A 26,726-nucleotide genomic window follows, 5' to 3' on the forward strand; every position below is an offset into this window, starting at 1 on the left:
GAGGGAATGTATGAAGACTAGGGTTCAGTTATTAAATAATCTGTTTATTGTAGGGCTTTCACAAAGAAAAAAAAGACAAAGCACCCAAGTAGAAAGAATAAAAATGTATTTTCCTTCAGGTTTTAGACTGACACAGCAAGTACAAATCCTTTAGTGTGAGCACATTACAGCAACTTGGAAATTTAACAAACCCCAAGTGAATAAGCAGACAGTACAAAGACTGAATTGTGACAGCTGCTTCTGCAGGTCTTTAACTCACAAGCTGGCTCTAGCCTTAGCTATCTGGGTAAAAAAACCTCCTCCTCCAGTCAAGGGTGGCAGATGAAAGGGAAGAAAGGATGGGCAGGAGCTCTTAAGAGTCAAAGCTTGCAGATCCCTTCTAGGAAATGTTCCTTCATCAGCCAGTCTCAAGTACGCAGGACTGGGCAAGCTTTCAAGAGCACAGGAATTGTTTGCCTGCCAATGTATCTTCACAGTAAGTTGGAACCCAGTACTGTCTGCAGTCCTGTAACAGATACAGAAGAGACCTAGAACTGGAAAACTCCAGATGAATGGGGAAAAAACCTGTCAAATCAGCAGTTTGAAATGTTTTTGGTATGTTACCTGCCTTTCACTTTATATTATATGCATAGAGAATCTGATCTACCACTAAAGGAACATGCAGCATGATTTGCATAAATAAGCCCCATCAGGCTTGTGTATTTTTGAAAAGAGAAACTCTTTTCCAGTGGATTAAATGATCCGGTTTATGAATGAATGATCCTTATAAACCAAAATTTCCACACACATAGAACTGACACGTAACAGTGATCTTGGCAGCTTTGGCAATGTAATTGTCTTGGGTAGCATCTGCATGGCCTCCAGCAACTTCTATCCTCTGAAAGCCACCACAAATCCAAAGGCTTGTTTGGTCCAGAGTAAGGAAGTGCCTCTGAAGTCTCAACGCTGCCAAATCTTGCTTAGAGAAGAGTGGGATGCACTGAATCTGTAATAGGATGGGCAACTCTAGAAGAAGCCATCATAAAACTAGCAAATGCCACAGTGTTTTAACTTTTAATTAAAATTAACCCATTTAACTCATTATATCCAAACCCCCTCTGAGAAGTTTACATAGAAGCCCCATAGAACACTTTTTTTACTTGGGGTAACTCTAGAAACAGCTTCTAACCCAGTATCTACATGGAAAAGTCAATTCTCTTCCACTTCTGCTAGCTCTTCTTGTGCTAATGGCCCAGAAAATAAAAGGCAGTCCCATCCTGGGAAGTTATTTCTGAAGGCCCGCACCTGAAGCAAATTAAGAGGAAAGAAATCTTTACACTGAGATTTCAAGTTTTAATTTTGAAAGTCCAGGGCTATGGCATGGCTGTGATACAGGCGCTGCAACCCTTTCCTTGGGAAAAAGTGAATGGTCAAAAATTAAAAGTCAGAGTAAACTGCATCCATGAAAGGCAGTCTCTCAAAATACAGCAACCACCTCAAGCAAGGCAAAAAAGTGCCAGTTAGGGATAAAAAAATCCCAAAACTTTACGTCTTGCTATAATGTTGAGTTGCCTGCAACAAGGCTCTCACTTTGCAGACCAAGGGGTGAACCCATCTGTGTCCTGAAGATTGTGCGTTCAGTCAGTTCCAGCTTTTGCTTACTTTGCTTGCCTTTTAGTCACAGGCATTGAAGTAGAAAACATCACCAAGTTCAGAAACTATTCTACCAAGGGTATGGGGAAGGAAAAGGTTAAGGGATAGGACACTTTGGAGGAAGAAATAAAGGATACTAAAACCTAGGTTTAAAAAGCTTTTTCAAAAGCAGCTAGAACTAAATAAAAGTTTGTGACTGGAAAGAATACAGTAGATACCTAGAAAGCGATGGAGGATTTCAAGGTCTTCGCTCTACAGGGATCTGGCACCCCCTTGATGCCACCTGTTACTTCTCACCCCGTCACTAGCTATTGGATCAGGGAAATTTACTCCTGAGTCAGTGAGATCTTTGCATGGCCCTCATGAAGAAAGGAGAGTTGAAATCTAGCTAAGGGAGCACATCTGAGCACGGGTGAGCTCACATCTGTAACACATGGTGCCTAACAGTGAGGAGACTGAGGGAAGATTTCATATTCTAGTCAATTAGTTTTTGGTGAAGCCCAATCAAGGCGAAACACAGATGATGCCCACTGGCTGAGGAAAGTCCCCATTAAGTCACACAAGCAAATTCAGCAGAACAGGTTAGATTTATCTAAAATCTTGGAAGCCTTGAAGGAAGAACTTCACACTGAAAGTGAACAAGGAGAACAATGGATCTGGGAAGGGGCAGCTGGGTGTGTGTAGGCTATGCTGTAAACCAGAGTGTAACGCTGTGGCACTGCACTGAAGCTTCTATGAATTAAGCCAAGGGTGCCTGAGACACTCTGCTGCTGTAGCTCGTTTCTCTGGGATCAGCTCCAACATAGGTAGTAAGAAGTCTGTGAATGCAGCTGCCTCATCTTGGGACCACTCGTATTTTTCCACCAGTACTTCAAAAAGGCCCCAGGGCTTCAGTTTGGTGATGTGCTTCAGATCACCTGAAAACCCAAGACAGACAGGTTAAGTCTGGCAAGACATGGGAACAGAGCAGCTCAATAAAATAGGCTGAACAGCTAAACATGACAGATTGAATTCAGAAAGTGTTCTAATAGTTGGGCATAGGGAATATAATGTGGTAGGGCATGCTGAAGGGAGAAGTAAATTACATTAAAACCCCTTTCCTACTGCTTTGTAAGTGTATTACAGAAATGTACTTCCTTGAAAGGTTCTTTTTTCACCTCCTGCTATTTCAGATCCAATATAAGCAAATATTACCTTCATTAAATCACCAGCTATACTGCTTTGACATGACAGATAAACACTATGCCATTGACTTTGGAATACATGCAATGCATACCGCACTGTTTGAGAAAGCAATAAGCTACTAAAGAAAAAAGGGTTTGTTTTTATTAAAAAAAAGTATTAAACTAGGTCAAAACCTACTTTTTCGACTCAATACATTTCTGGGGTACTTAGGGCTTTATGATAACGTTATGTGCTCTGAGCAGTATGGCTCATGATGCAAGGGACTATTTAAGGTGACTGGCATGCTAGAAATGGAGTAAAGCTGTCTAGAGAAGACTTCAAAAGTGAGTCACCACCTCTAGTTGACAAAGATCAGCTAAATAAAGCCACATCAAGTTTGACTAAACATCTAATGTACTGTTTTTCTACCTGCTACATTTGATCTACACCAAGATGTCAAGTACTAGGATGTAGGATACTTTTAGCAGTAAAACAAGAATGCCTTAGATTTAGCTGCAGTTTTACTGATGAAGCCTTTCATAAAACAAAGGAAAGACTTAAAGAGGCATCTTTGCTGGCAGTTCCAGCAAGACATTACTGTGTATTTGGGGTAGAAGATAAGGGGATAAGTGATATTTCCTTTGTTTCCTTTTACCTTTTTTGGTGAAAAACTCCTTGGAATATTTTCCTGCCAAAATGAGCTTGCGAGGTATTTTCCCCAGAAGTTCTATGATCAATGCAATGTGATCTGCATGTTAAAAAAAAACCACCAAAAATACACAAGACATCTTTATGCTGCCGTTTCCTGTTCTGGGATATAAGAAAGACATTATCTGCCTTAAAAATTACTTTGATATCCACCTGAAATCAAGATTACACTAAGCAACAACAAAGCCAGGGGGCAAGGGGGAAAAAATAAGGGCAATTTGAGGCCCTGATCAGTTTGAGATGCAAGGTAGAGAATCCAGGAGCAAGAGGAATGTGAAACACCAGAACAAGAATATAGACTTGTTGCACGGTGTTTTACTGCAGAGGCTTTAGCACAGTTGCTGTGGATTTGGGTAAATAATGTTTTTGCAAAGAGTCTTTGCATTGCTCACTCAAAAGAGAAGGCTCATTCTGAAGAGGCAACCATTGAATTTCATGAACTCTCATTTTAAAAAAGGAAGACTTAGGCAAACAGACCTTCATCTCGTGAGTAATCTTCTCCAGAATGAGGCTCAAACAGGTAGTCTCCTGTTGCTAACTCAAAGGCCTAAACAAACAGAAATGAGCACATTAAATCACTTCAAAACACTGTGCAAACCTCTGTGGGCCATAAGCAAAGTGGTGGGAAAGAATAAGATTATAGCTGTGTACGAGATTTTTGCAGGTTAAGTACACCATTGCAGCCTAAGATGTGCAATGACTTTGCACCATTCTAACAACTCCATTAAAAACATCATAGGCACATCTCTGATGAATTCTGGATCACAGCACAGCGCAGGACACCAGTGTGAAACACACGTGTAGCCTATCCCCCTCCTCCCCTCAACAGCATTTTGCAAAAACAATGTCATGTCCAAACTATTGTTTCTGGGGTTGGTTGTTTGTTTTGTTTTTACTTGGTTTTTTTTTTCTTTGTACAAAGATTCTTTCTTCTCCCCAAATTTCAGAGGCCTTTTTCAGTTAATTTCTGAACATTTGTCTGTAGATATGAAAACATGTTTTAAATGAGAACATTTGCATTCATTTCAACTCACCACTCCTAAATTCTGTAACATTTACCCTTTATGTATTCATTTTTACTCAGAATACCTCTGACCTTCTGTATTCTTAGTTTTCTTTATGAACTGCTGTTGCCAAATTATTGAATTAGGCACACTGTGTAATTATGGCCACACGCTCTGCAGAGAAAACATGACCCTGTCACTTTTTCTTTTAACACATTCATCAAAATCACAGCTTGTTTTCCAAAACAGAAAAAATGTCTGTTTTCCAAGCTTGAAATATAAAACCCAAGCTTTGATAGGTAGAAAACACAGAATGGAGACACTAAAGAGGCACATGCGGTAACTGACTAGACTGATCTTTTTAATCAGCCTATTCTACATTTGCCAGCTATTACAGGAACAGCTTCATCCTCATCTCAGCATTACTCAGATTATACACCAATTCTAAACACGCAGAGGATGACAAAAATTAGAAATTATACTGAGTGCATCTGTGAAACAGTGCTAGATACAGCAGGAAGGCTTTTTTTATATAAAAAGATATTGTCTTTAGAATTGCATGGTTGTCTTGTTTTTCCAAAAATCACAACAGGCAAAGTACAATCACATTTGGAATCTTCTGATGTTGTACAACTTAACTTTCAAAAGGAAAGCCACACATGGGGGAAAAAAAAATAAAACAACTCTGCTATGGAAACACGGTATTCAGCAAGTCTGGAAGTTGACTGAACACTTGGAAGGGTTTTTTGCCAGGCCTGGCCAGTCACTCAGCAGCTCAGAGCACACAGCACAAACGAGTTCCCCAGAATGCTCTGTAGAAAGAGTGTAAAATCCCCCAGCTGACACCACTCACCATGCATGCCGTGCTCCAGATGTCAGCAGGGGTGTTGTACCCGGACCCTATCAACACCTCCAAGGACCGGTACTGTCTTGTCTGGATGTCTTCAGTGAAGTGCTTGTGCTAAATAAAATAAATGTTTTACTAAAAAGTTAAAGACTGTTTAAAAGAGGAGAATCAACAACCTGGAAGGCCACAGTAGATCAAAGCTCATTACCATTACACTTCATCTGCATTTAACATCCTCATTAACTATTTCCTTATATTCCTACAAGTGCTGTTTAAATGCTCTACGTGAGACACTCCTCCTCAAGTGAAACAGTCCAGCCACAAAAACAGAATAAGGGAAGACTCTTTCAGAAGATGCACCCTTCTCCTACCCAGTCATGACAGAGAGGCCATGATCCAGCTACCTTAAATCAGATAAGCAACATCAATGTAAGAGATCACCTTGCAAGACACCGCAAGCCTGACGTGCAATTCTGAGTTGAGACTCATCTCTCCCACAAGATCTGAAGTATTTTGCCATTTTAGAAGCCAAGTAAAAGAGACATTTTTTCTATTTGAAATGTCAAACATTTGAAAGTAGCACAGCACAACCATCAAAGAAAACTATTTAGTTTTATTGCACGAGTCTCTTTCACGCGGCTCCCAAATCCACTGAAATGGTCTGACAAACTACAGAACTAGCACATCAGAGCAATTGTTTGCAACTTTCACAGTCTCCAAGACAGCTACAAACTCCTTCAGAAATATCACATACTCAGATTTCTATGCACTGTATGTGACATGGTTCACAGGGCTATTAGAAATAAATTTAATGCCAGTGAGGCACCCAAAGCACGGACTGAAAGCTTATGTTTAGAGGACCATTTCTTTCTTAGTGTCCCTGCTTCCCCTTCTGTTTTTCCCATCACAGTTTCAAACTCACTACTTTCACAGCCAGGTCTAAAAACCTTTTTTACAGATTATTTTCTATCTTGGCATACTGTCAATGAATTTGCAGGTTTAAACAGTCAATGTGAAAATACTGTACACTTACCACCCAGCAGGCATTTCCTAGGTCAGCTATCTTCACTTTGAGCTTATCTGCATTCTTGGGCTCAAGAGGATTAAGAAGGAAATTCCCAGCAGTTGATTTTCCTAGAGGCAATGTGTACAACAGCTGATTAAAGCTACATAGACAGTGTCACCATCTGTCACTCAAATCCTATCACCCTCTCCCTAGCCAGGAAGGGTTTTTCTTACAGATCAGAACTTTTCCCTCCCTGATGCTTAGGTATAAAAATCAGCAGTCTCCACTATCAGCAACAGAAGTACCACCATTAAGAACTGACTGGTGTCACAAAGCAGAAGGACAGAAGGACAAGTAAGCATATGCAAGAGTGACTATTTCCCAGCACTCTTTGCACAGCCTTAAGAAGTCTGTCTATATTTAAAAAACCTGCTGAAATAAGGGCATTGCCAGAAACAGAACAAGCCTCACAATCCCTAAGTCTCTGAAGAAGGAAAGTCCCCATGTTATACTATCTTTTTGACATACCCATCACTCACTGCTGCAACACAATTACAAGAGCTAAAGTATACATTGGGAAAACTGAATGACACAGTGGAGACCAAAAAGATTAAGTCACTAAATTACATCCAGCAATTTGGAAAAGGGCTGTGAGAAGCAAAAGACGCCTAGTAATCTAGCAGACGCATCCATCTAATTGCAGTTCAAGTTTCAAAATATAAACTTCTCTTGTTACTTTTCAACATGTAACTCCCCAGTGGTACTCTGGCAAGAAAATGCTAGAATACCTTTTTTTTAACAAGTACAAATGTTAGTTTTGCCCTCCTTCTCCAAGCAGATATACTTTACCTGGCATTGACACAAAGATGCAAAAGTAGACAGTTTTATCCATTCGTATTTTAACACACACACCTGGAACGTGTTTAAACTGCTGTACACTATCGGAATACATTGAACAGTACTTATCCCCCAATTTAGCAGCCAGTGACAATTTGAAAACTTGTGTTTCTAACTATTAGTGAAAATCACACATGAATAAGCAACACCTTATTCAAAGGAGGAAATGTTCCTACACTGAAAACCAAGTGTATAAGTACTTGTTAAAAGTAGGAATACTTATGCATTGAAAAGTCAAAACTAAGGTGCAACTACAACCAGGAGCTACAAGCAGTGAACATCTTGGAGTATAACTGTCAGGTTAATTACTCCTGGCAGGAAAAATCTCAAACAGGTGGTTCTGATCACTTCAGCCTACAAAATGCACATTTCTATTAATACTCTGATGAAGCGTTGTAACAGAACTCTCCCACATAAAGGAGAAAGGAGCCCTTTCTTACAAGGTTTCCCTTATACCTTTGTTGTCTGACGGGCTATTATTCTCATTCTCATCTTCTGAAGGGATCTCTGTCCGGATGCTTTCCTGAAAATTGTTAATTTCCTGCACATTGAATGACTGCTTGTCGTTGGATGTGGGCTGACACACCATGGAATCCTCTGAAACTAAGGGCACAAACGAGTCCAACATTGCTTCTTGAGGCCTGTTCTCTGAGTCAGCGTTATGCTGACTGTAATTATGGCTATGGAAGTTCTCAGTCTTCTGTGTATGAGGGTGATTGCCACAGTCATTGGCATTATGAAGGTCATCCTCAAGTTGCACAGACCCTTGATTCCCAGAGTCTGTGAAGTCCGCCACTTGTATCACTCCGTTGCAGTTTATTTCTGTTACACATTTTTCCACGCTGCTTTCCATTAGATTAGATGGCTCTTGTACAGGGACTTGTGCTGGAAGAGTGGAAAATGAGAATACAGCAAAATATGTCTAAACAAACAGCTGGAAGCTATTCAGGGAGCCCACAGAAGTAGGGAGTTCTCAAAATGTAACTGAACACAATCATGCATTAATTCAATTTGCAACAGGACATTTCCCAGTCTCTTTAGAAGGGCAGAATGCAATGCAAAAAGGTTATATGACAACAGCCAACTCTACTAAAGGTACTCTCTCTCCTCATACCCACATGAGTGAATGGACAACACTGCCCACTCCATGTCAGCAATACTTCAGGTCCATACCTGTCTTTTTGCCGACATTTTCCTCTGGTGGACTAACTTTTATGAGCATTTCCAGAGGGGTCTGAGCTTCTTCCTCCTCTTCAGGCTGCGTCTGCCCAGGGCTTGCTTCTTTCTCCATTTCCTCTATCTCTTGCATTCGCTTCTCTAACAACTCAGCCTGCCGTTTCTGCTTCTTTTTCAACTTCTTTTTCTTGTTCTTTGACATTTTGTCAGCCTACACAGAGGCAAGCAGAGAAATTTGACTTAGCATTTCATATTTCACCAAATCTAAAATGTGCCAAGTTTTAATTTATTTTAGAGCTGAGGAAGCAGTCTGTGATGAAAATGTTGGAGATAGCTCTTCTCTCAGATAAAAAGCAGCTATTATAGCTTTCGAACCAGTTGTCTATGGCTTTTATCAGTGCATTTTTGCCCTGACCTGAGAAACCTACATTATTCTCCAAGTGAGGGATCTCAGACTCTATAGAAAAATTGCCTTCACAACAGACCTTGAGATCACCACAAGGACTTGTTCTGGTGATATATGAGCTAATACTATTTACATCTCCAAGACAGCATTGAACCTGATGCCTATGCCAAACACAAATCACATTTTTTCTTCTGATATGAGGTTGCTTTCCCTTAACACTGACTGGATTATGAAACAATGCAGTAGATGCTATCAGAAGATGGATACTTACAGATAAAAGCTATTACACTTACTGGTTTTGGCTGTGGTGCAGTGCTCACTGAAAGGAAAAGAAAGATCAATAAATTAGTATGTCTATATTCAAAAACTATAACTGCATCCTGATCTTAAGGTAAGCTTTTTCCTATGTGGTTTGGTAATAACATTTTAATGATATCAGCAAATGTTATTTTAAGGGCTCATTTCTCTACAAAAATGCAAATTAAAAAAAAAGAGAAAAGCATTAAATGTGTAAATGCATAATTAAAATTCCAGACAGAAGACTTGCTTGACTGATGTCAGAAACAAACTTCCTGTCACGTAGCTTCATTTACTGCATGTATTATGCATCTTACCTAAATGAAAATGCAAATCAAAGCATTAAAATACTAAACTTAAGGAAGCTCCCTTAAGCTAAGCTATGCTATGATGGGCTCAGCTCAATGTTGGTCTTGTAAGATTATGACTGACAGAGCCTTCCAATACACACTGCAGTAGTTCTTGAAAAGTACACACTGGTACAGCTTCATGCAATGGAAGATAATAAACTTTTGAAGAAAATGTGAGAAATATGTTGCCACATTTTCATCCCAGTTCTATATTGAGTGCATCGTGATTGTGCTACGTAAGACTGACTATCCTACCACTTTACAAGTGCCAGATTAGCTGTATTAAAAGCAGGTGCCAGAGTGCATTTATCGTCCCTCCATTTTTCTTACACAAACTGCCTTCCCAGTCGTCTTTGATTTACAACTTATGACTAACTTCACAGTTTACAGTTGGGTTTTCAGAGGCTGCTTGCATAATTGTTCCACTGTACTCAGGAAGTTTTCCTTAGTGAGACTAATGATGATTTGAGGGTATGTGGGAGAGATAGCACCAATTTTCAGGGGAGGGGTGAAAAAAAAAAATTCACCTGCAGAGCCAGATGGTGGGGGAGCCCCAGATCTCTGCCACTCTGTTGCTTCTGCAGCCAGCCTGCGAATATACTGGTCATTAACACAGAGAAGAATGTTCTCAGGTTTAATATCTGTATGAATGATTCGACATTTTGTATGCAAGTAATCCAAACCCTGAAGAACCTGCAGATAAAAAAAGAAGGAAATCAACCATTAGACAAAGCAAATAATGAGCAAATTGAGAGTGAAGTAAAAATGCAAAATAACCTAGGATGCCCAATGAACCTGAAGGGGCTTCTGTGTTTGAGAATGCTCCAGATTAGAGCTAATGTGATCAGTGGTTATTACGCAGTGTCACAAAATAGAGATTTGCATACAGATTTTAGCTATGATTTGAAAATGCTCTATTTACCCTCATAACTTATCAAAGTTGAAAATGTAATCTTTATACTCTACAATAAAATCACACTTTCCTCCTCCCCTCCACCTCACATGTAGAAAGATGTTTCTTCTTAGGCAACCATTCAGTGGGGAGAACCGGTTTCTCTTGCTCTTCCTATCATTAAGCACTGTGCCTACTGTGACACCTTAAAAAAAAACACTTATGAGGAATGACTGGGGTAAGAAGAGCTAAAAGCACAGCTGCCTCCTGTCATGGTTTAAGTGTCAGAAAATAACTATCTGCAGCAGGAGTTTGCAGTAGAGAAAGGAAATATCAACCCAAAAATATTTTGCTGCACAAGACAGATACCACTGATTTTTAACTTTTGTTTTCTTGTAAATGAGAAAGATTAGTGAAAGAGTTTTAACTGGGTCAAGGAGAACAGTGCAGTCAGAACTGGAACTTGCCTGTTTGATGATTTTTTTGACACAGGGGAGTGGAAGCCCCTGATAATTTGACTTTATGATCCACTTCAGAAGATGATGTCCTAGAACTTCAAACACCATACAGATATCTGGAACTCAATCAAGGGAAAAAATGGACATCCTGACCCAAGGAGCCCTGAATTCCCAGGACTGAGGATCAAAAGAAATCCACACCAGTTATATTTTCTTATATATTAAAGAACCCTCATCCTTCTGACATAGCTTAGAAAAATTGCCTTCCTCAACAGCATCATCCTATCCTACACAATAGTACCATTATCTAAAACATGCAATACAGAGGGATGGAGTTGGTTAGCACAATGGTCCTACTGCAGCAGTAGCAATCTCCTGCTTTAAGTGCAAGCCAGTTACACAAGCAAGCATGCATTAGTATTTCCTGCTAGTAGTGAGAGGGCTTCAAGCCAACAATGTATGGTTTGGAACAGCCTAGGCTTTCGCCCCAGGCAAAACTTGATGCCAGATTTCTCTGTAGCAGCATTATCTGAAAAGATAATAAGTCATCTTCAGAATAATTAGGTTACTTTCTTCACCCTCCCTTGCCTCTTTACCAGCAAAACAAACTTTTGACAAAGCCTGGACTTCAATAATATTTATATTATCTGCTTTTTAACTATAAGATCTCAACAGCTACAGTCACTCCAGTGACATATTCAGTACAGTGCCCTTGCTTTAGAATCCAAATTCCTAAGACTTTATTAGGCTGCTTTTTGTATACACTGGCAGAAAGTACACATTTCACAAGAGTAGAAGAAACACAAGATCAGGTCAACATTTACTCAGAAGAAGGTTAATACAGGAAATACATTATGGGCCTACTGTTTTCTGAAGTGTTAGAATATTTATAATCTACAGCTCAATTATCTCAAGCACCTAGTAATTCTCATTGAAATAAAATTTAAGCTATTGCAAAGTGAAAACATGCCTAGAAGTCCAACTTTCAAATGTTAAGGATCCATTAGGACTTGCTACAAGTAACTGCCTATTAAAAGGCTGTTCACAGAATTACAGGGTATTTTCAAAGCAATACACTTTAAACATGCTAACAATGTTGATAAAGTACAAAGTAAGATGATTCCATAACTAGAAAACAAGCTTATTTTCAAGTTATAGATGGCATGTGTTTGCTATTTTCAGCTACTGATCTTACTGTTTTGTACTGCTTTACTTAAATAACAGGTTATTTAAGTAGGCTTAAACAGGCTGCTTGCAAAATGGAGGGGCTGGGACAGATAAGTTCTCCTACCCCAAAGGTACCTCTAATACAGCCATTCAGTCCAGATTCACTGATTGGCATTGGCACGTTAAAAGCAGGACCAAACAGTGCGGCTTCCACGGCTGACACACATTACATCAGGCTGAAAGATCACTCAGAACCTGAGCTTAGCAGGCAGTTTTGAAGCAGACTGTTCTACAGCAGGTTTCCTTGGGCAGGGAAAGGGATGCCTGGGCACTGCTCCCCAGTCAAACAGGACAGCTGCCCAGGCAACTCCCATTTTATGCAGTTCTTCGCTTTTATTCCACAAAAGGATACGAGAGCCATTAACTCCTGAAATCTTGAAGTCATCTAATAACTGAACAACTTTCTCTTTACTTGGATCATTTGGATCACTGTTGCGGACCTGCAGAGAAAGAGATTATTGTGAAGTCAGATCTACTGCACTACTGCTAGGTTTCTACACAAAGTTTTTGCAGCTAGATGATCTAGAAATATCAAGCACATGACAAATTTAAACTCCTCGAAATGGAAAAAAAAAAAAAAATTAAACACAACTCAGGCACTCACCGATTTTAGCAACTTGATTTCATCTAGTGCTGTTTCTGTGTAGTGCTCTGCACTCTTCACCACCTTCATTGCCACAAATCTCCTCCCTCTATGCACACATGGCAAGTAAATTGGAAACAGTTAATGTTCATACAAAGAACTTGTTCTCCAGGATTATCCCAATTCTTTTGCGTGCAAGAGAGCTTATTTTATGCATAATGGAAAAATAAGGTTTAAACACTCAAAGACTGTCTTTGAGTCTTTTTTTATAAAACATTCATGTTAATAATTTCTCATAAAATGTAATAATAGGTCAGAAACTGCTGAACACAAGAGTACTCTTCCCACGTATGTGGTTTGTCCTGTTAACTCCCTCCCACACATTTGCATCCACAATATCAAAAGAAACTTCTGTTTAGGATGCAGACAGTTATGTTTTGTGTTTTTATCTAAAAGTAAAAAGATGTTTTCTGATCGCATTTGTAAATTCCCACCAGAAACACTAGCTAGAACAGAAAGACTTACTGGATGTCCCAAGCCAGCCACACAGTGGAGAAGTGGCCCCATCCAAGCTTCCGAATCACATGGTATCGTCCGTTAAAGAGATCTCCTATTTTCACAAGGTGATAACCACCTAGAAAAATAGCAGGAAGAACCAAAGAACAGGTGTGTGGAACAAGCATCAAAACTTAAGGCAGACTTATTTGATGTGTTTAAATTTTTAATCATATAAACAAATACAAGTGTTTCTCTAATTGGATCTTGCTAGTACAAATACACAGTATTTTGGAGAAGAAATTGTGAACAGCCCTCTAGTTAACTCAAAAGTTTTAATATAATTGACCTAGAATGACATGTCCATCTTTTCAATCAGGTAATCTCTACACCATCACAAAATAATATTTCCTCAGTGCAAGCATCTGAAGTCTGCTGGGCTGACCATCTCTGGAAAACACAGGTTGTAATGGTCAGTAACAGAATCTTTCAGCTAAGTTTCAGTATTGCTTTTGCATGCTCTGACCCCATAATATGAAAGGGTACTGTAGCCGAGATCCCAGAGTCTTCCTTGCAATTGCCTTCCTGACTGAAAGGCACTTTGCCACTTGACATCACCGCTGAAAACAGGGAAGTCTCCTCCCTGTTCCCCTCATATCTCTCAAGCTACTGACTAAGCAGGACGATTCCATAACAGAAGCAAAAACATGAAAAGCCAGACATACAATGGAACTAGCAGAAAACAAGAAAGGAAATTGTGATTTGGCATTTCCATTTTCTCTGTATTTAGTTTCTGCTCAGAGAAACAGTGGAAGACTATTTGCAGACGCAAAGTTTTCTGAAGAATGGATACCAAGATGATGATTTGTTCTTCAAAAGAAAACTGAAGAATTTGAAAAGAATTTGAAAGTGTCCTTTTTACAATGAAAATTAAAAAAGGAATTAAATGCCTGTTTGCTTTTATCAATAATGAAAGCCCTCTGGCACAGAGGAAAAGTTAACAGCTTTAAACTCATGCATTAAAAACAGCTCTGAACTCAAATCTTGACTGACAACAGAAGGAAACTTGGAGAAGAGCTTCTCCATTTCATGTTGGCTTGAAAAATGTTATCATCATCATGCAGTTTCAAAACACCCTTAAGGTATGATGGAGTCTACTTTCATTCTCTATAGTAAGTGAGAAATTAAGGGAATTAAATTGCAAATCCTGCATCTTAAACAGGCAAATTCTCACCTTTACAGTAATCATTTGGATCCTCTTGCTCATCATCATCTGATCCCAGGATTTCTTCCTCTTGCTCTGGAACATCACTCTCTGAATGAGCAGCAGGGCCCCGGTGCTGAGTGTCAGGTCTGAAAGAGAATACGCTGTGTGTCTCACACGTTCTCTTGAAGCCTGTAGCTCTCATGTCACATGAGGGATTGCTGATAATGGAGGAGATGCAATATTCAGCCTTCAGAAAAACTATTCACATTTAAATGCTTTTACTCTTAAGCTAGTATAAAAGTAGAGAGAAATAATTTTTCCTGTACTAGTGAGAAACACAACTTAATGTCCTAGATTCATTTTCATAGAAGAACAAAGAAAAGACCAGGCAAGATAGTGAGTTAAAAGCTTAATGATCCACCAAAATCTTAGCCTCTTTGAACCCCTTCCCAGCCTTTCATTCAATGAGGACTTTTCTAAAGTAAATTTATAATTTATTTGTTACCTCATGTAAAACCTGAAAATTTAAAATAACATTCATCAACATTTAAAGACTAACATCAATCAATTCTCACTCCTTTGGAAAAAAAGTAAACCAATGTTTTAGAACTTGTGCCCTTCGTCCCTTTCACATTCAAGGTCAAATGAATGTTTAACAATTCTTTTGCTTCTAACACTTTAGAACTCTAAAGCCCCTAACTGACCTTTATTTCTCCTGTTCTCATATGGTAAGCTCTATTTCTAATTCTTCTCTTCACCCAAGGTCCAAAGTTTATTACAGTTGTCTGAACTACAGAGAGGGGAGTACACAGAAGATGTTCAACAAACTGCTGAGAGTTTGTTATTGGAGAGGAATTGAAATCAGGCACTGAGGCGGTGAAGTTTTTCACTCCCACGTTCATAAATAAAACTAGTAATGTTAGGTGTTTAACTTTTCACCCAATGTGCTATTCTGAGTTCTTGCTTGTGAAGACCGTGTCTGCAAAGGCCACCTCAATGCTCTCACACATTCATGCTGTGTTCGAGTTCCCCAAGTTAAAACATACACTGTCTCCCGTGTCTCAACTCCTTCATGGCATCACAGATGATCACAGATGAACAGCTCATGAAATAACACTAAATCAGGTAATTTATTTATTTTACAAAGCATTACAGGGAACGGTTAAATGTCTACAAAGTTTAATATTCAAGATCCTCCCATAAAATGCAAACATTTATAATTAAAACAATGCCTATGGCCTATTTGCACTGGCATGATTGAAGGGTAAAATGCTGCAGGATATCAGCATTAAGCTTTCTTTCCTTAGAAGTATTTTTTAAAGATATTTTTAAAAGCTGGAGTTGTGCAAAGAGGTGGGCAGCAAACTTCATTACAGCAATGACATACAAGTACAGGATATTCTTTAAAATTAGCTTCCCATTCAGTGTGAACTAGAGGAAGTTTCTTGTATTGAAGCTATTGTTCCATGGAAGCAGCAGGTAACACTGATGCCTTCCAGCACCCTCTTTCAAATTCAACTCATTTTGCTCAAAGGAGGAAAGCTCCCAGTTATGCCAGTAGATCTGCCAATGTACGCAGGCTCTCAGATGCAGTTTTCACAACTTAGACCTGAGCTGGAGTCCTGCACATCATATCACGGCCGTTTTAACTTATCTTAACCCATGGGTCAAATTTAATATTTCCATTTTGAGTAGTTATACAGCAGAATGAATGTTCAGCACATTTACCTACTACACATGCACTCTGCTGAGACTTCACACATTAAATACATCACTAGACATTAAAACTACAGCCATCTTAAATATCTGTGGATCATAAAAATAAAGACAACATGCATTCCACTCTGATGGTGACTAAATTTGGTAGACATTTACAATCTACAACTGAACTTCACTAAGGCAAAGAAGAGCTACAAAGGTCAGTCCAGGCACAACCCATCACCGGACATTAACTTTCAGTCTGTTATCAGTTAATAACTCCTACTGATTTTTTACAGATAAGAAACACAGCTTAGTGGTCTCAAACCATAAAACAAAACTGCCATCTTAACGAGACTTTTATTCACCCTGTAGCTAAATCCAGCCCTGAGATATTTAGTATTCAGACTTTTTCTCCCATGAGTCACAAATCTATAAGCCAGGGGTAGGAAGAAGGAAACTGATGGTAGGGAGTGTGGAAAGTCCTGGAGGTCAAAAAGCTATTTTAAAATTTTTGCATTCCTTTGGGGACAATTGAGCTACATAGTCACATATTATCCCCAAATTAAGAGCAGGTAGCAATGGCAAGAAAGGGCCATGGACAGAATGGTCGAAGGGGAAACTGGATGCTCATATACAACAAATCCTATAGACAGGGTAAAGAGAACAAGAACACAGAATTGGACATAAAGAATTTAAGCCCAGAAGCCACATACATAGCTTAAAAGTAATTCTCTCCAACGCTGTTTCAAGATTTTTACTTTAACTGCACAAGATGTAGGGGATTGGAAAGGACTCAAAAGAAAATTCACCTTAAGAACTACTGACAGAAACATCACGCCATTTTGCAGTCCCAATGGTTTTCAATAATAGTAATTTCATGCATCAAGGGAGAAGTTACTGGAAGCATTAAACCCCACTCATTCTCTTGAAGGTTTCTGTGTCCCTCCTAAAGGGCTGACGGATCATGCTGCTGACAGTCTCGCACATGACACACCCGGTAGTCTGCATCTGAGTCTGTCATGGGGATCCAAAAGCATTCACTTTTACATTATAATCTATTATACCAACTAATGTGAGAGCTGTATTCAGGTCATATACATTTCTACAGTGCTCTTTCCTTTATGAAATCACCTCCAAAATACATCTCTTTCCTTCACCTTCCTGTGAAAATTCGTTTGATGTTATTACATCCCACCATATTCTTCCCTCAAGATGACCATGTCAGCTGAAGATACAGATTAAGAGAGAATCAATCAGTGCAGAATATCTATTACTACTTAAGAAAAACTGATACACAAAAGCACAAGCCTCATCTGTCTGCTTTGCTCACAAAGACACTACTCTAAAAGGCACAAAAGGCTGTTAAAGACAGCAGAAAAATCCATACTATACCCAGTATTTAAAGATGACAGCTGAAACAGCTGTCGGCAGTACTGCAAAATGCAGATAAAGTATATAAAAACTCTATACTAAACAATTATTTACACATTAAAAATCAACTGTTCTAAGGTACTTATTTTTATAGCTGGTCTACCCAAAAACACCCTGATCACCTTTTCCTTTTGCTCTCTTAATGTGCTAATTAAACATCAGAATAAACTGGATATGCAGGGTCCCTCTGCAGCTATATAGCAGTATTCTACTTAAGAAAAACAATGTGGAACAGCAATGCTAAGGCAAAAGGCTAGATCTTCTATGGAATTTGTATGAATCCACATCTAGAGACCCTCCTGAAAGTCCTTATTCTCTCAGCAATGCCTGAAGAACTGTATAAATTCATGAGACAAAATTAAAGAGGGTAACCTACCTGCATGAAGCACGGCCTCCCATTGATAAAGAAATTCCTGAAGTCAGCCCAATAGTTTTCAAAAAAGCCATCAAAAATCAGACACCACACTATCTGGGGAGCAGGGGGACATCAGCAGCAGGCAGAGGGGCTGGTTCTTCTCGAACACAGCAAAGCTTTGTGTAAGAGTGAGGGAGAAGAGGGATTTGCCTCCAGCACCCAGCCGCAGCTGCCCAGCACTGCATTGCAGGTGAAGGGCCGTGCAGCAAGGCTGGGGCTTGCTCTCAGCTGATCTTCCTGCAAATTCAGTCATGTTAGGGAGTAAGCATAAATAGATTCATCCCCTTCTCTTGATGTCTGTCTCATTCTTCCCTCTAATGAAATTAGATTTTCAGTCAGATACTTTGTTTCATCTTCCTGAACCAGCCGGTTTTATTTGCCTATTCAATAGCCCACTGCATTCAAAGCTCGAATGAAGACAAGGATCATGGTAATTGTCGACAGACCAACCCTGTGATAGAGAAATGCCAGCACAATCATGCAGAAGAGAAAGGGCGTTCAAAGTAAAAATTAATTTTCTAAAGTAATCCCAAACTTCCCCATCCAGAGCTACAAGAAAAACTTATCCTTTATGCTTAAAAGTAACAAAACAAGCAGAAGGAGTCAAATTTTCTTTAAAAAGTTGAACTGAGTATTTTTCACAGCAGCAGGCACTTAACATCATCCTCCAACAATGCAGAAGAATTACCAGCCATTTCCTGTGCCTGTTTATCCTGCTGGTTTATGTAAGTGATAGGGGAAACAAGTCAGCAACATGACAGCAGGACTTCATTAGTGAAAGACACTCTGAAGCTGGTCCTGCAGTTTCAAGCCAAGAGGTTTAAAGAAGAAATGTGTTCATTCCATTGTATATCTAAAGTATTTTCACCTTAAAAGCTTACATCCCTTTAACAGTTTAGCATTGCCAAACCTCTTCATATTAGAAGAGGTACTAACAACATGCAAAATTTTCCACGTAGACAAGATTTTGATCCACGTTCATTGAAGATATCAGCCAATAACTGTTCACCTCTGCAATGCACAGCAGGGATGGTAACAGTTATTTGCGGGAACTAAGAAATCAGTCACCCACTTGTTCCTTACAAAAGGTATTAAAAGAATTTGGAAAAACACTTTTGAATTCTTTTGCCAGTTTTCAATAGAATCACTTAGCTGGTCCACACACTAAAAATAAGGTAAAAAATGATTAAGAAATGTCAATCGCACAACATGGGTTCTTCCAGATTTGCACTGAAGTAGATCCAACAGCATCGAAAGGATAAGGTGGGAGACCCCAATCATGTCTGTTAGTACAGACAGTACAATCAGAAAGCTGTGTTCCTCATGCCGTGGAGTGGCACCAGCATGCTGTCCTCTAGAAATTACCAGACACACAGCCAAGCCTCCACATGTAATTTCACCATCAAAACTCTGAAGTTTTTCTCTTTTCTCCAGTAACTTACATAACAAAACACTTGAAATTACATGTGTGGTTCTCCTATTTATGAGCATTAAGAGTGACTTCTTCAAAACTCAGTTTGACAGGAAAGAAGTACTCTTCCTCATCCCCAAAACAGCAGAAATACTGCCCATGCTACCTATCTACTTGCTTTAAGTAGATACAAAAGCAGATTCCTTCCACCCTTAAACAAGGAAGGCAACATACATTTAGCCCAAATCACTTTTGTCACACCCATCATTCTTACATATGTACTAACAAAAAAGATACTCTTTTTACACCTTTTCATTTCAGTTTGCCTCTCCCTTGATATTGGCAAAGATGACACCCATCTGTAGGAAACTGAAGAGAAATGCTTTCCTAAATGATTTTTAAGTGGCCTGCAACAGTCTTCATAAACATTGTCATCCCTTATTTGTGAGCTCAAATTACACACATGAAATACCCCCAAGAATTCAATTCAGTGAATGTAACATGAATGATGACTCCAGCTCACCCTGTAGGTGCCACAGATAAAGGTTAACACACCACGGGAATTGCTGAACAAAGCGTTGCCTTCCACTGTAACCATCCAGCCAATCATTTCCAGGGCTCTACACCCACTACAGCAAGATCTCACCTTCAGTGCTGCTAAAAATTCCTTGTTTTCATTTGAGAAAAAGAAAAAACTACATACGGCATGGTGAAAAGCCAGGACTTAAAAGTTCGCTTCCATTTTCACATCTGTGCATCGAGACAATGCCTCTTTAAGGAAGTATGCTTGCAAGCTGCATCTTATTCCTATTCCTTAGTGTGTCTGTAACTTCAAGATCATGTTAAGGCACATCTAGTGAGAATGACTGCTTCTGATGCCAGCCTCTGACACTTACATGCAGATCTCCTGGCAAACCTCATGTTCAATAAATATGGTAACCAATTACATGTGAACTCTCAGTACGAATTCAGGTCCAAAATGATAAAAGTATTTTTCTGCTTATATGCAGTTGATCTTTCTGCTCAAGAAATTTCAACTATTTTGAGGGGATTTGGGAGAATAATAAATCATAGATTATAGGGGCCTTTTGAGTCTATAATCCACATTATTTTGTGATTATTGCAACTCATTCACTCCTGCATCCCTATTTTTCTGAATAAAGAACTGGTATGCTCTCACAGTAGGGCAGATCCACAATACTTGCTGCTGTAGAGCACTCATCCCACAGCTACAGGACTACCACTTTCAAGAACTTAAAAGAAGGCTGGAGATGGCTGAACATTTAGCTTTTAAAGAACAGTACTCAGAGACACCAAGACATACTTTTGATTAGTGGGTCCGCAGGATCTCAGTTTGAAGATAAGTAATGGCTTCCACATGAGAACAGTATTAATACACAAATAACAGGCAATCAAGTTTCTTGCTCCCCATACCCACTCCCCCACACAAGCACTGAACAAGCTGTTTGTAGAACTGTCTGCTATTCCAGCTATTACAAACCAAGGTACTTCCATGGAAACCCACAGATCTTCAGCTGTGTCCTGTCACAGTCTGATAATCACGTCTGCATTTAAATGAAAAAATTCAGAGGACAATGCATTCTTACTCTACCTTAAACTTATGTTCAAAATACTTATGAAAGACATATCCCTGGTCTTAATTATGAAAGACAAGTGAGGAAAACATAATCCAAGATCCTGATCCCAGGCAAAGCTTTGAACAAGTTGAGAAAGAAACCAAGGTGATTGTCAGAACTCCAAGGCTCCTCAAAGACAGAAGTAAAGTGATACAAGCAAAACATACAAACTGGAAAGTATCAGATCTTACTAAGAATTTCTGCTCCCCAGACTGCATAGATGGAGAAACTACCAACTTTCTCTCTCTTCATAGCAATACAAGAGAGGAAGAAGAAAGAAGTGAGGTTTCACTCCATGTAAAAAGTCTTGCTGGAAAATTTCAGGTAACTGTAAACCAGTTTCTTGAAAATATGAATATTGCAGGCACTTGGGAAGATGGGGTGGAAGCAAGACTACACAGAGAATTATGTTTGCAATTCCATAGAAGTCATACAAGGAAAACTAGTCCAAGAATTGTTCCCAGGAAAGCACTGTGTATCTCCCCCACCTTCCTCAGGACCAGGGCAAATACTACATCTAACACATCTGTCTCCCAGTGTTGAACTCCAGAGACATAGTAACTATTTCAAATAACTGCAAAAGACTTCTGCATTTTTGACACTTCAGCAAAAATAACTACCTGAATGCACCTCACCAGATACTGCTATCTGAAGAGTTTATAGTTAAACTTACTAATGCTTTTGTATGAACAAAAGCTTGTAAGCCTAGGGGCTCCTTTTTGAAAGGCTTTTTTTGAGTGCCTTTGGGAATCAACTGACTGTCAGCACCCAAGATGTTCACACCTCAAGAAATTATAAAATTATTACATCACATTCTTCCCCAGATAACTTTCAAAGAGCCACCTTTGGGCAGCAACACAAACTGCAATAACCTACATACCAAGCTCCCTGTGTTTTGCTAGCAACTAAAGCTTTGACATGCATATTTCCTGACATATTCTTAACATTAAGGAAAAGGCCTCTCATTTTCTAAAAATAGTTTAGACTAAAGGAATTTTCATTCTAATTCCTTGTCCTTCTGATGGAAAATGGTGAAATTAAGAAACTGAAATCAATGCTTCACTCAAGGCTATAAAGCAACCCAGTGACATCAACATTAGAACTCAGGATCTCCTTGTATCTAAGCTTGCATTTTGTCCCTCCAAGGCATTCAGCTGTCACCCTCCCTGTCTTTCTCCTCGGTTTTCAGAGATATGGGACCTGAGCAAAAGCACACAGCCATGATATTCTTCCAACTCTACAGTGGCAGCGATAGAACTAACAAGCAGGCTTGGCAAGTAGAAACCTCCTGAGCAAACATTTGAGACAGCTGGTTTAATGAGTCTTCTGTATCACCAAAGGTTTGGAGTAGTTTTACTGGCATGGGAAAACACAGGTACTTCACCTTCATAATTCCAAGAAACTCTACCTGCTGTCTTTCTGCAGAAGTGTGTTGTGATAAATGCATTCTCTCCTTCATGGATATCAAATACAACTTTTAAGCCAGGAGAGATGGAAAGAAATAGGAACATCCTGAATTTGCAGAAAATTAAGAACGTGCTGACCGTCCCATAAAAAAAGCTTATACACAGAACCATAATTAGTATTTAGAAGGTGTTTCTGTAAATAACCAGTTTAGGCTTGTCTTGTCTGAACCTAACAAGCAACGATGTAACTACTGAATGATAATAAAAAGAAGTAACTTTCCAGTTTTGTACAAAACACAACTCATTTTGATTACTTTAACCTTTCCAAGTGGATTTTTTTGTTCTGTTTTTAACCAAATTCAGTTGATAGGTAAACTTAAAGTAGGTGCAGTTCTTTTCTAAAATAAAAGATATTTTGAATTGTTTTAAATCCCTTCAGAACATTCTCTGCATTTTTATACTTACTCATAATAATTCATAATACTTACTAAACTCAACCTTTTAAAAGCATGTTTTTTACTGCACACGTATAGAATACAATGTATTACAGAAAAAGTTACATGCGCAATCTAAACTACCACAGAACATCAGATGTTAAAGGCACATTCCACGCAGTTCCAAGTTTAGATTTTGTGGAAAGTCTTGCAACAACCCAGCTAAGCTTATTTTAGAAGATTTAACTCAAGCAGCTTTGTATTAAATAGCATAAATATTGTGGAACTGTATCTGAAGTTAGAGGCTGACACTGGGTTCTTTTAGTTGTACAACATAAAGCATAAAGTATATGCAAGTTTCTTTAATTTCTGAGGCACGATCTAATAAACCTATGGTACCAGAAAACAGAGTGGAAGCATGTAGTTTAAGAATATAAACACAGCATTTTACAAAGAGTATGGCTCTGCACTCAAATCAAGGTTAGTGGCAAAATCAAGAGCTAGCCAGCAGTACAGATAATCTGTCCTGGATATGTGGTTAAAAACGATTAAAAAGAGAAAAAAAACCAAACCACCACCAACATGCCAGCACTGAAAGTTACCATTCAGCAAACTCAGAATTTACACAGAAATCAGTCTTTCCAGCTGCACTGTGGACTCTATTGGCAGAGTCAGTATTGTTTGTCTGCAGCTAGAGAAGAAAAAAAAAGTAACATGTATAGAATTAAACAATGGATTATTCACACAGAAATTAGAAAAAGAGGAGAGTTTCAAAAATTGTCCTAATGCTACCTTCAAGAAATACCAGGAACATGTACAGAGTAGCATGGAACCATAACACGCATCTCCCAAATACTTTAGTTAGTGCTCCTTGCTCCTCAAAAGCCCTATCTCAAAACAACTGAATCTTGGCTGAAGACAATGAGAAAAAAAAATGAAAATCCACATGATTTTTCTGAGGAAGTGACTAAGAAAGCATCACTCTAGGCCTAAAGGAAAAACCTCCAACTCCCACCCTCAAAGCCTTACTTATTGAATACCTTTGGTTCCTAGGTACCAGAGAGTAAAAAACCTCCTGAGACACCAGAGATTTTACAGAAATAAGCAGCATTTTATGGAGCACACAGAACCAGCTCTAGAATTTACATCACCTTTCATTAGAAAGGAACCCACGAGCAGCACTGAACACAGTACTTAATGCAGTCTGGTGGAAGCCATTGTTTAGTATTTACTCGAGTTCTTTTAATTTTTATATCTGCATCCAAAAGCTCACCACACATAAAGACTTGTGACATTCCTGTGGTAGGAGAGAAGCCACACGAGAGCATCAAAGTTACAGAAAGAAGTAAACAACGCATTATGGCATTCTTTCGGCGAGATTAGGGTTAAAAAATCTCAGGGGCAAGAGGGGGAAGAAGAGTCAAGAGAAGCTGGTTCCCAAGCCAGCAGTTACTGAAGTGCTCGAGGGGCTGCAGAGAGGGGACGCTGACAAACTCTCCCCGGGGTACAGCCTGCGAGTGAGGAAAGGAACCTGCAAGGACAGAGCCCGACACGGAGCTCCATCCATAAGCACGACTACAGCTCCATCTCTGGGTTTCGGGGAGAAGCAAGGAACACAGAACCTGCCGTTCCCCCGTCCAGCCAAAAGAACCGCGACAGGGGACGGCGAGGGGCCGCGGGCGGAGAGCTGGGCGGCAAAACCGCCGCTCCGGGCCACGAGCACGAGAAACGTGCCCTCAACTGAGCTCCCGTTAAACACCCGCCCAGCCCGAGGGTCTCGCACGACTCGGCCGCCGGGCTCGGCAGTCCCTTCCCCGAAGGGACAGCCGAGGGAAACAAAGAGGCAGCGGTGCCGGCGGGAGATACCACCTGAAGAGAGTCGGGGCCGCACTTACTTCCTCTGGGCCTTGTCCTTCTTGGCTTTGGTCCGCTTCTTTCGGGCCTGCAGAGCCAGCACTAAGGGAGAGAGGGAAAGAAGAAGAGAGAGGCGTGAGGGGCGGCGGGCCCAGCGGGGGCCCCGCGGGGGCCGACGGAGGCCGCGCCGCGCTCACCTTTCCGCTCCATGGCCGCCAACGCCGGCGCCCCCCGGCGCCTGCGCTGCGCCCGCCCCTGCGTCGCGCCGGGCCCGCCGGGCTGGGCACGCGCGGCTCGGCGGCCTCGAGCCGGGGGGAGCGGGCACCTCCCTCCTCGGGGCCGCCCCGGCCCGCCCTCCGCGGCTGCGGCGGGTGCGGCGACGGCGCCCGGCAGCGGTGCTGAGCGCAACGGCCAGGAGTGACGCTATGAGCTCCGTTTGTCGCCCGCCCCCGGGGGCCGCTCGGGGCGCCCGCCAGCCTCCCGCACCCGCCGGCCTCCCGCGCCAGCACCCGTCTCTCCTCAGCGCGCAAAGCTTTGCGGTGAACCGATGTGTAAAGTCGTGTGCCCCGACAGAAACGTAATGCCTGTTAAGAGATTTTTAATATTAAATCATTTATTCAATAACGACCATGAAAAAAACCTTTTCAGTTGCTGGGCCGTTCAGACATTTTGCTGCACGCACTGAACAAATACCTCTGTATAAGGTGGTTATATATTCACCTTAGAACTTTTGTATGTTCTACTATCTGCAGTTTTCTTAACACCATTTTACTCCTAAAAACTACTTGCAGCTCAGTTATAAGCATGTTACATATTCTGTCAGGTGTCTGTCGGGGGTTCCTGTCAGGAAGCCACAGAGGGAGTCAAGGCCATCAGCTGGGACTGGAGCATGAGCCATGTCTGATCTGGTTTTAATTTCTAGGACATTTTAAGCATGGCCAAGAGGTGGGCCCTTTGGCATCAGATCATGAATATTTTCAGGGGAAGGCAGGTATGCATGTGTGCAATTTTGGAAGACAGAAAAATCCTCTTTGTAACTGTTGCTCTGTTATTACAAGCATCAGATGTTTAGGACATCTATCTGTTCTGCAAAGAGTTCTATGTGAGAAACTAACACAAGATTTTGGGATAACACAACAGAGGGGCAAATTTCAGCCTTTGCACAACTACAGTGTTCAGGGTAAGGTTGAGCTGAAAGTCCTCAAGTGTGATGGAGTCCCCCTTGCTAGCATTGGACAGCAACATCCTACCTCAAAGACATAACATTAACAGACCACAGAAGCTATTATAATCTCAGTTCAGAGGTAGCCTATCTGTCATCCCATATCTGTACAAAGTGACTTGTGCTGTTGGCTCTAGCAAGGTCTGTGCTCACACCTGCCAGACTGCTCTGTTCCCTGGTCCCACTGGATGGATTTGGAAAGCCCCAGTGAAGCACACATGCAGACTGCCATCGTATTCCCTTGAACCAGTAGCTGCCACCAGAGTCTGAACAAGGAGCCTTCCGCAGAGGTCTGCTACAGAAACAAGATACTACTGAGCATCTTCCTTCTTGCCATGTTTCTTCCATGCTTTTCTAATTTGGGAATGGAAAACACAGTCAGGGCAGCACCATCAAAGGGTTGCTGAGCCAGGCCTGAGCCAAGATCTTTCCACAACCAGCCTGGCACTATTCTTTGGAGCAGAATAAATGTCCCCAGACTATGCCCATACGTAAGTGGTTTATCTGGTCCTTCCTCCTCGCTTCCTGTGCAGTGTGCCCTGCTGCCATGCATGGCCCCAAGAACTGCTTCTGCCATGCTCTGCATGGTGTCCGAGCTTCCTCAGCTGCTTTATATCTTCTGCAGCTATTTATGCATAGGAGTCGCATGTGACTAAAACCACAACAGAGCTGAGGGTGGTTATATGCACGCTGCACTATCAACAATGAAAATGTGCATGTCTGGGGATGTGTATCCTCTAATTCAGTGCAGTGGGAGAGCAGCCTGGATTTCTGCAACATGCCCTGCTAGGAAAACATCGTGGCATCCGAATAGCTGGAAAACAACAGTAGTTGTTGCAACTATGTCAGGTGAGAATGTCAGGCTG

The 26,726-nt window shown here is 40.6% G+C and overlaps 1 protein-coding gene across 3 annotated transcripts; it reads right to left on the bottom strand.

Moving 5' to 3' along the window:
* Nucleotides 1-89: 89 nt before the first annotated feature.
* SRPK1 (SRSF protein kinase 1) lies at nt 90-24,919 on the bottom strand. Of its 3 annotated transcripts, XM_027695004.1 has the most exons (16): nt 24,836-24,919; nt 24,680-24,740; nt 14,377-14,495; nt 13,173-13,281; nt 12,669-12,756; nt 12,417-12,504; nt 10,847-10,953; nt 10,015-10,180; nt 9,134-9,159; nt 8,432-8,645; nt 7,715-8,143; nt 6,389-6,489; nt 5,362-5,469; nt 3,982-4,051; nt 3,452-3,544; nt 90-2,549 (listed from the first exon to the last, which is right to left on the bottom strand). In XM_027695004.1, exons 1-16 carry the CDS (start codon nt 24,846-24,848, stop codon nt 2,365-2,367), a joined length of 1,977 nt encoding a protein of 658 aa, XP_027550805.1. In that variant the 5' UTR covers nt 24,849-24,919; the 3' UTR covers nt 90-2,364. The 3 variants fall into 3 exon arrangements, with proteins under 3 accessions (XP_027550805.1, XP_027550807.1, XP_027550806.1); XM_027695006.1 differs by lacking the exons at nt 24,680-24,740; nt 24,836-24,919 and adding an exon at nt 24,316-24,362; XM_027695005.1 differs by lacking the exons at nt 24,680-24,740; nt 24,836-24,919 and adding an exon at nt 17,858-17,967.
* Between the last annotated feature and the right edge of the window lie 1,807 nt (nt 24,920-26,726).

Source organism: Neopelma chrysocephalum, unplaced genomic scaffold (assembly GCF_003984885.1).
Source record: "Neopelma chrysocephalum unplaced genomic scaffold, ASM398488v2 Primary Assembly neopelma1_100, whole genome shotgun sequence".
Classification (NCBI taxonomy): domain Eukaryota; kingdom Metazoa; phylum Chordata; class Aves; order Passeriformes; family Pipridae; genus Neopelma; species Neopelma chrysocephalum.

Bases quoted from the DNA above. Each gene is read 5' to 3' on its own strand.
- SRPK1 (XM_027695004.1), bottom strand. The intron at 9,160-10,014 runs GTGAATTTTTTT...TTTTCCTTTCAG, and splicing joins CCCACCATCTGGCTCTGCAG to TGAGCACTGCACCACAGCCA. The intron at 4,052-5,361 runs GTGAGTGGTGTC...CTGTTTGTTTAG, and splicing joins TCTGGAGCACGGCATGCATG to GCCTTTGAGTTAGCAACAGG.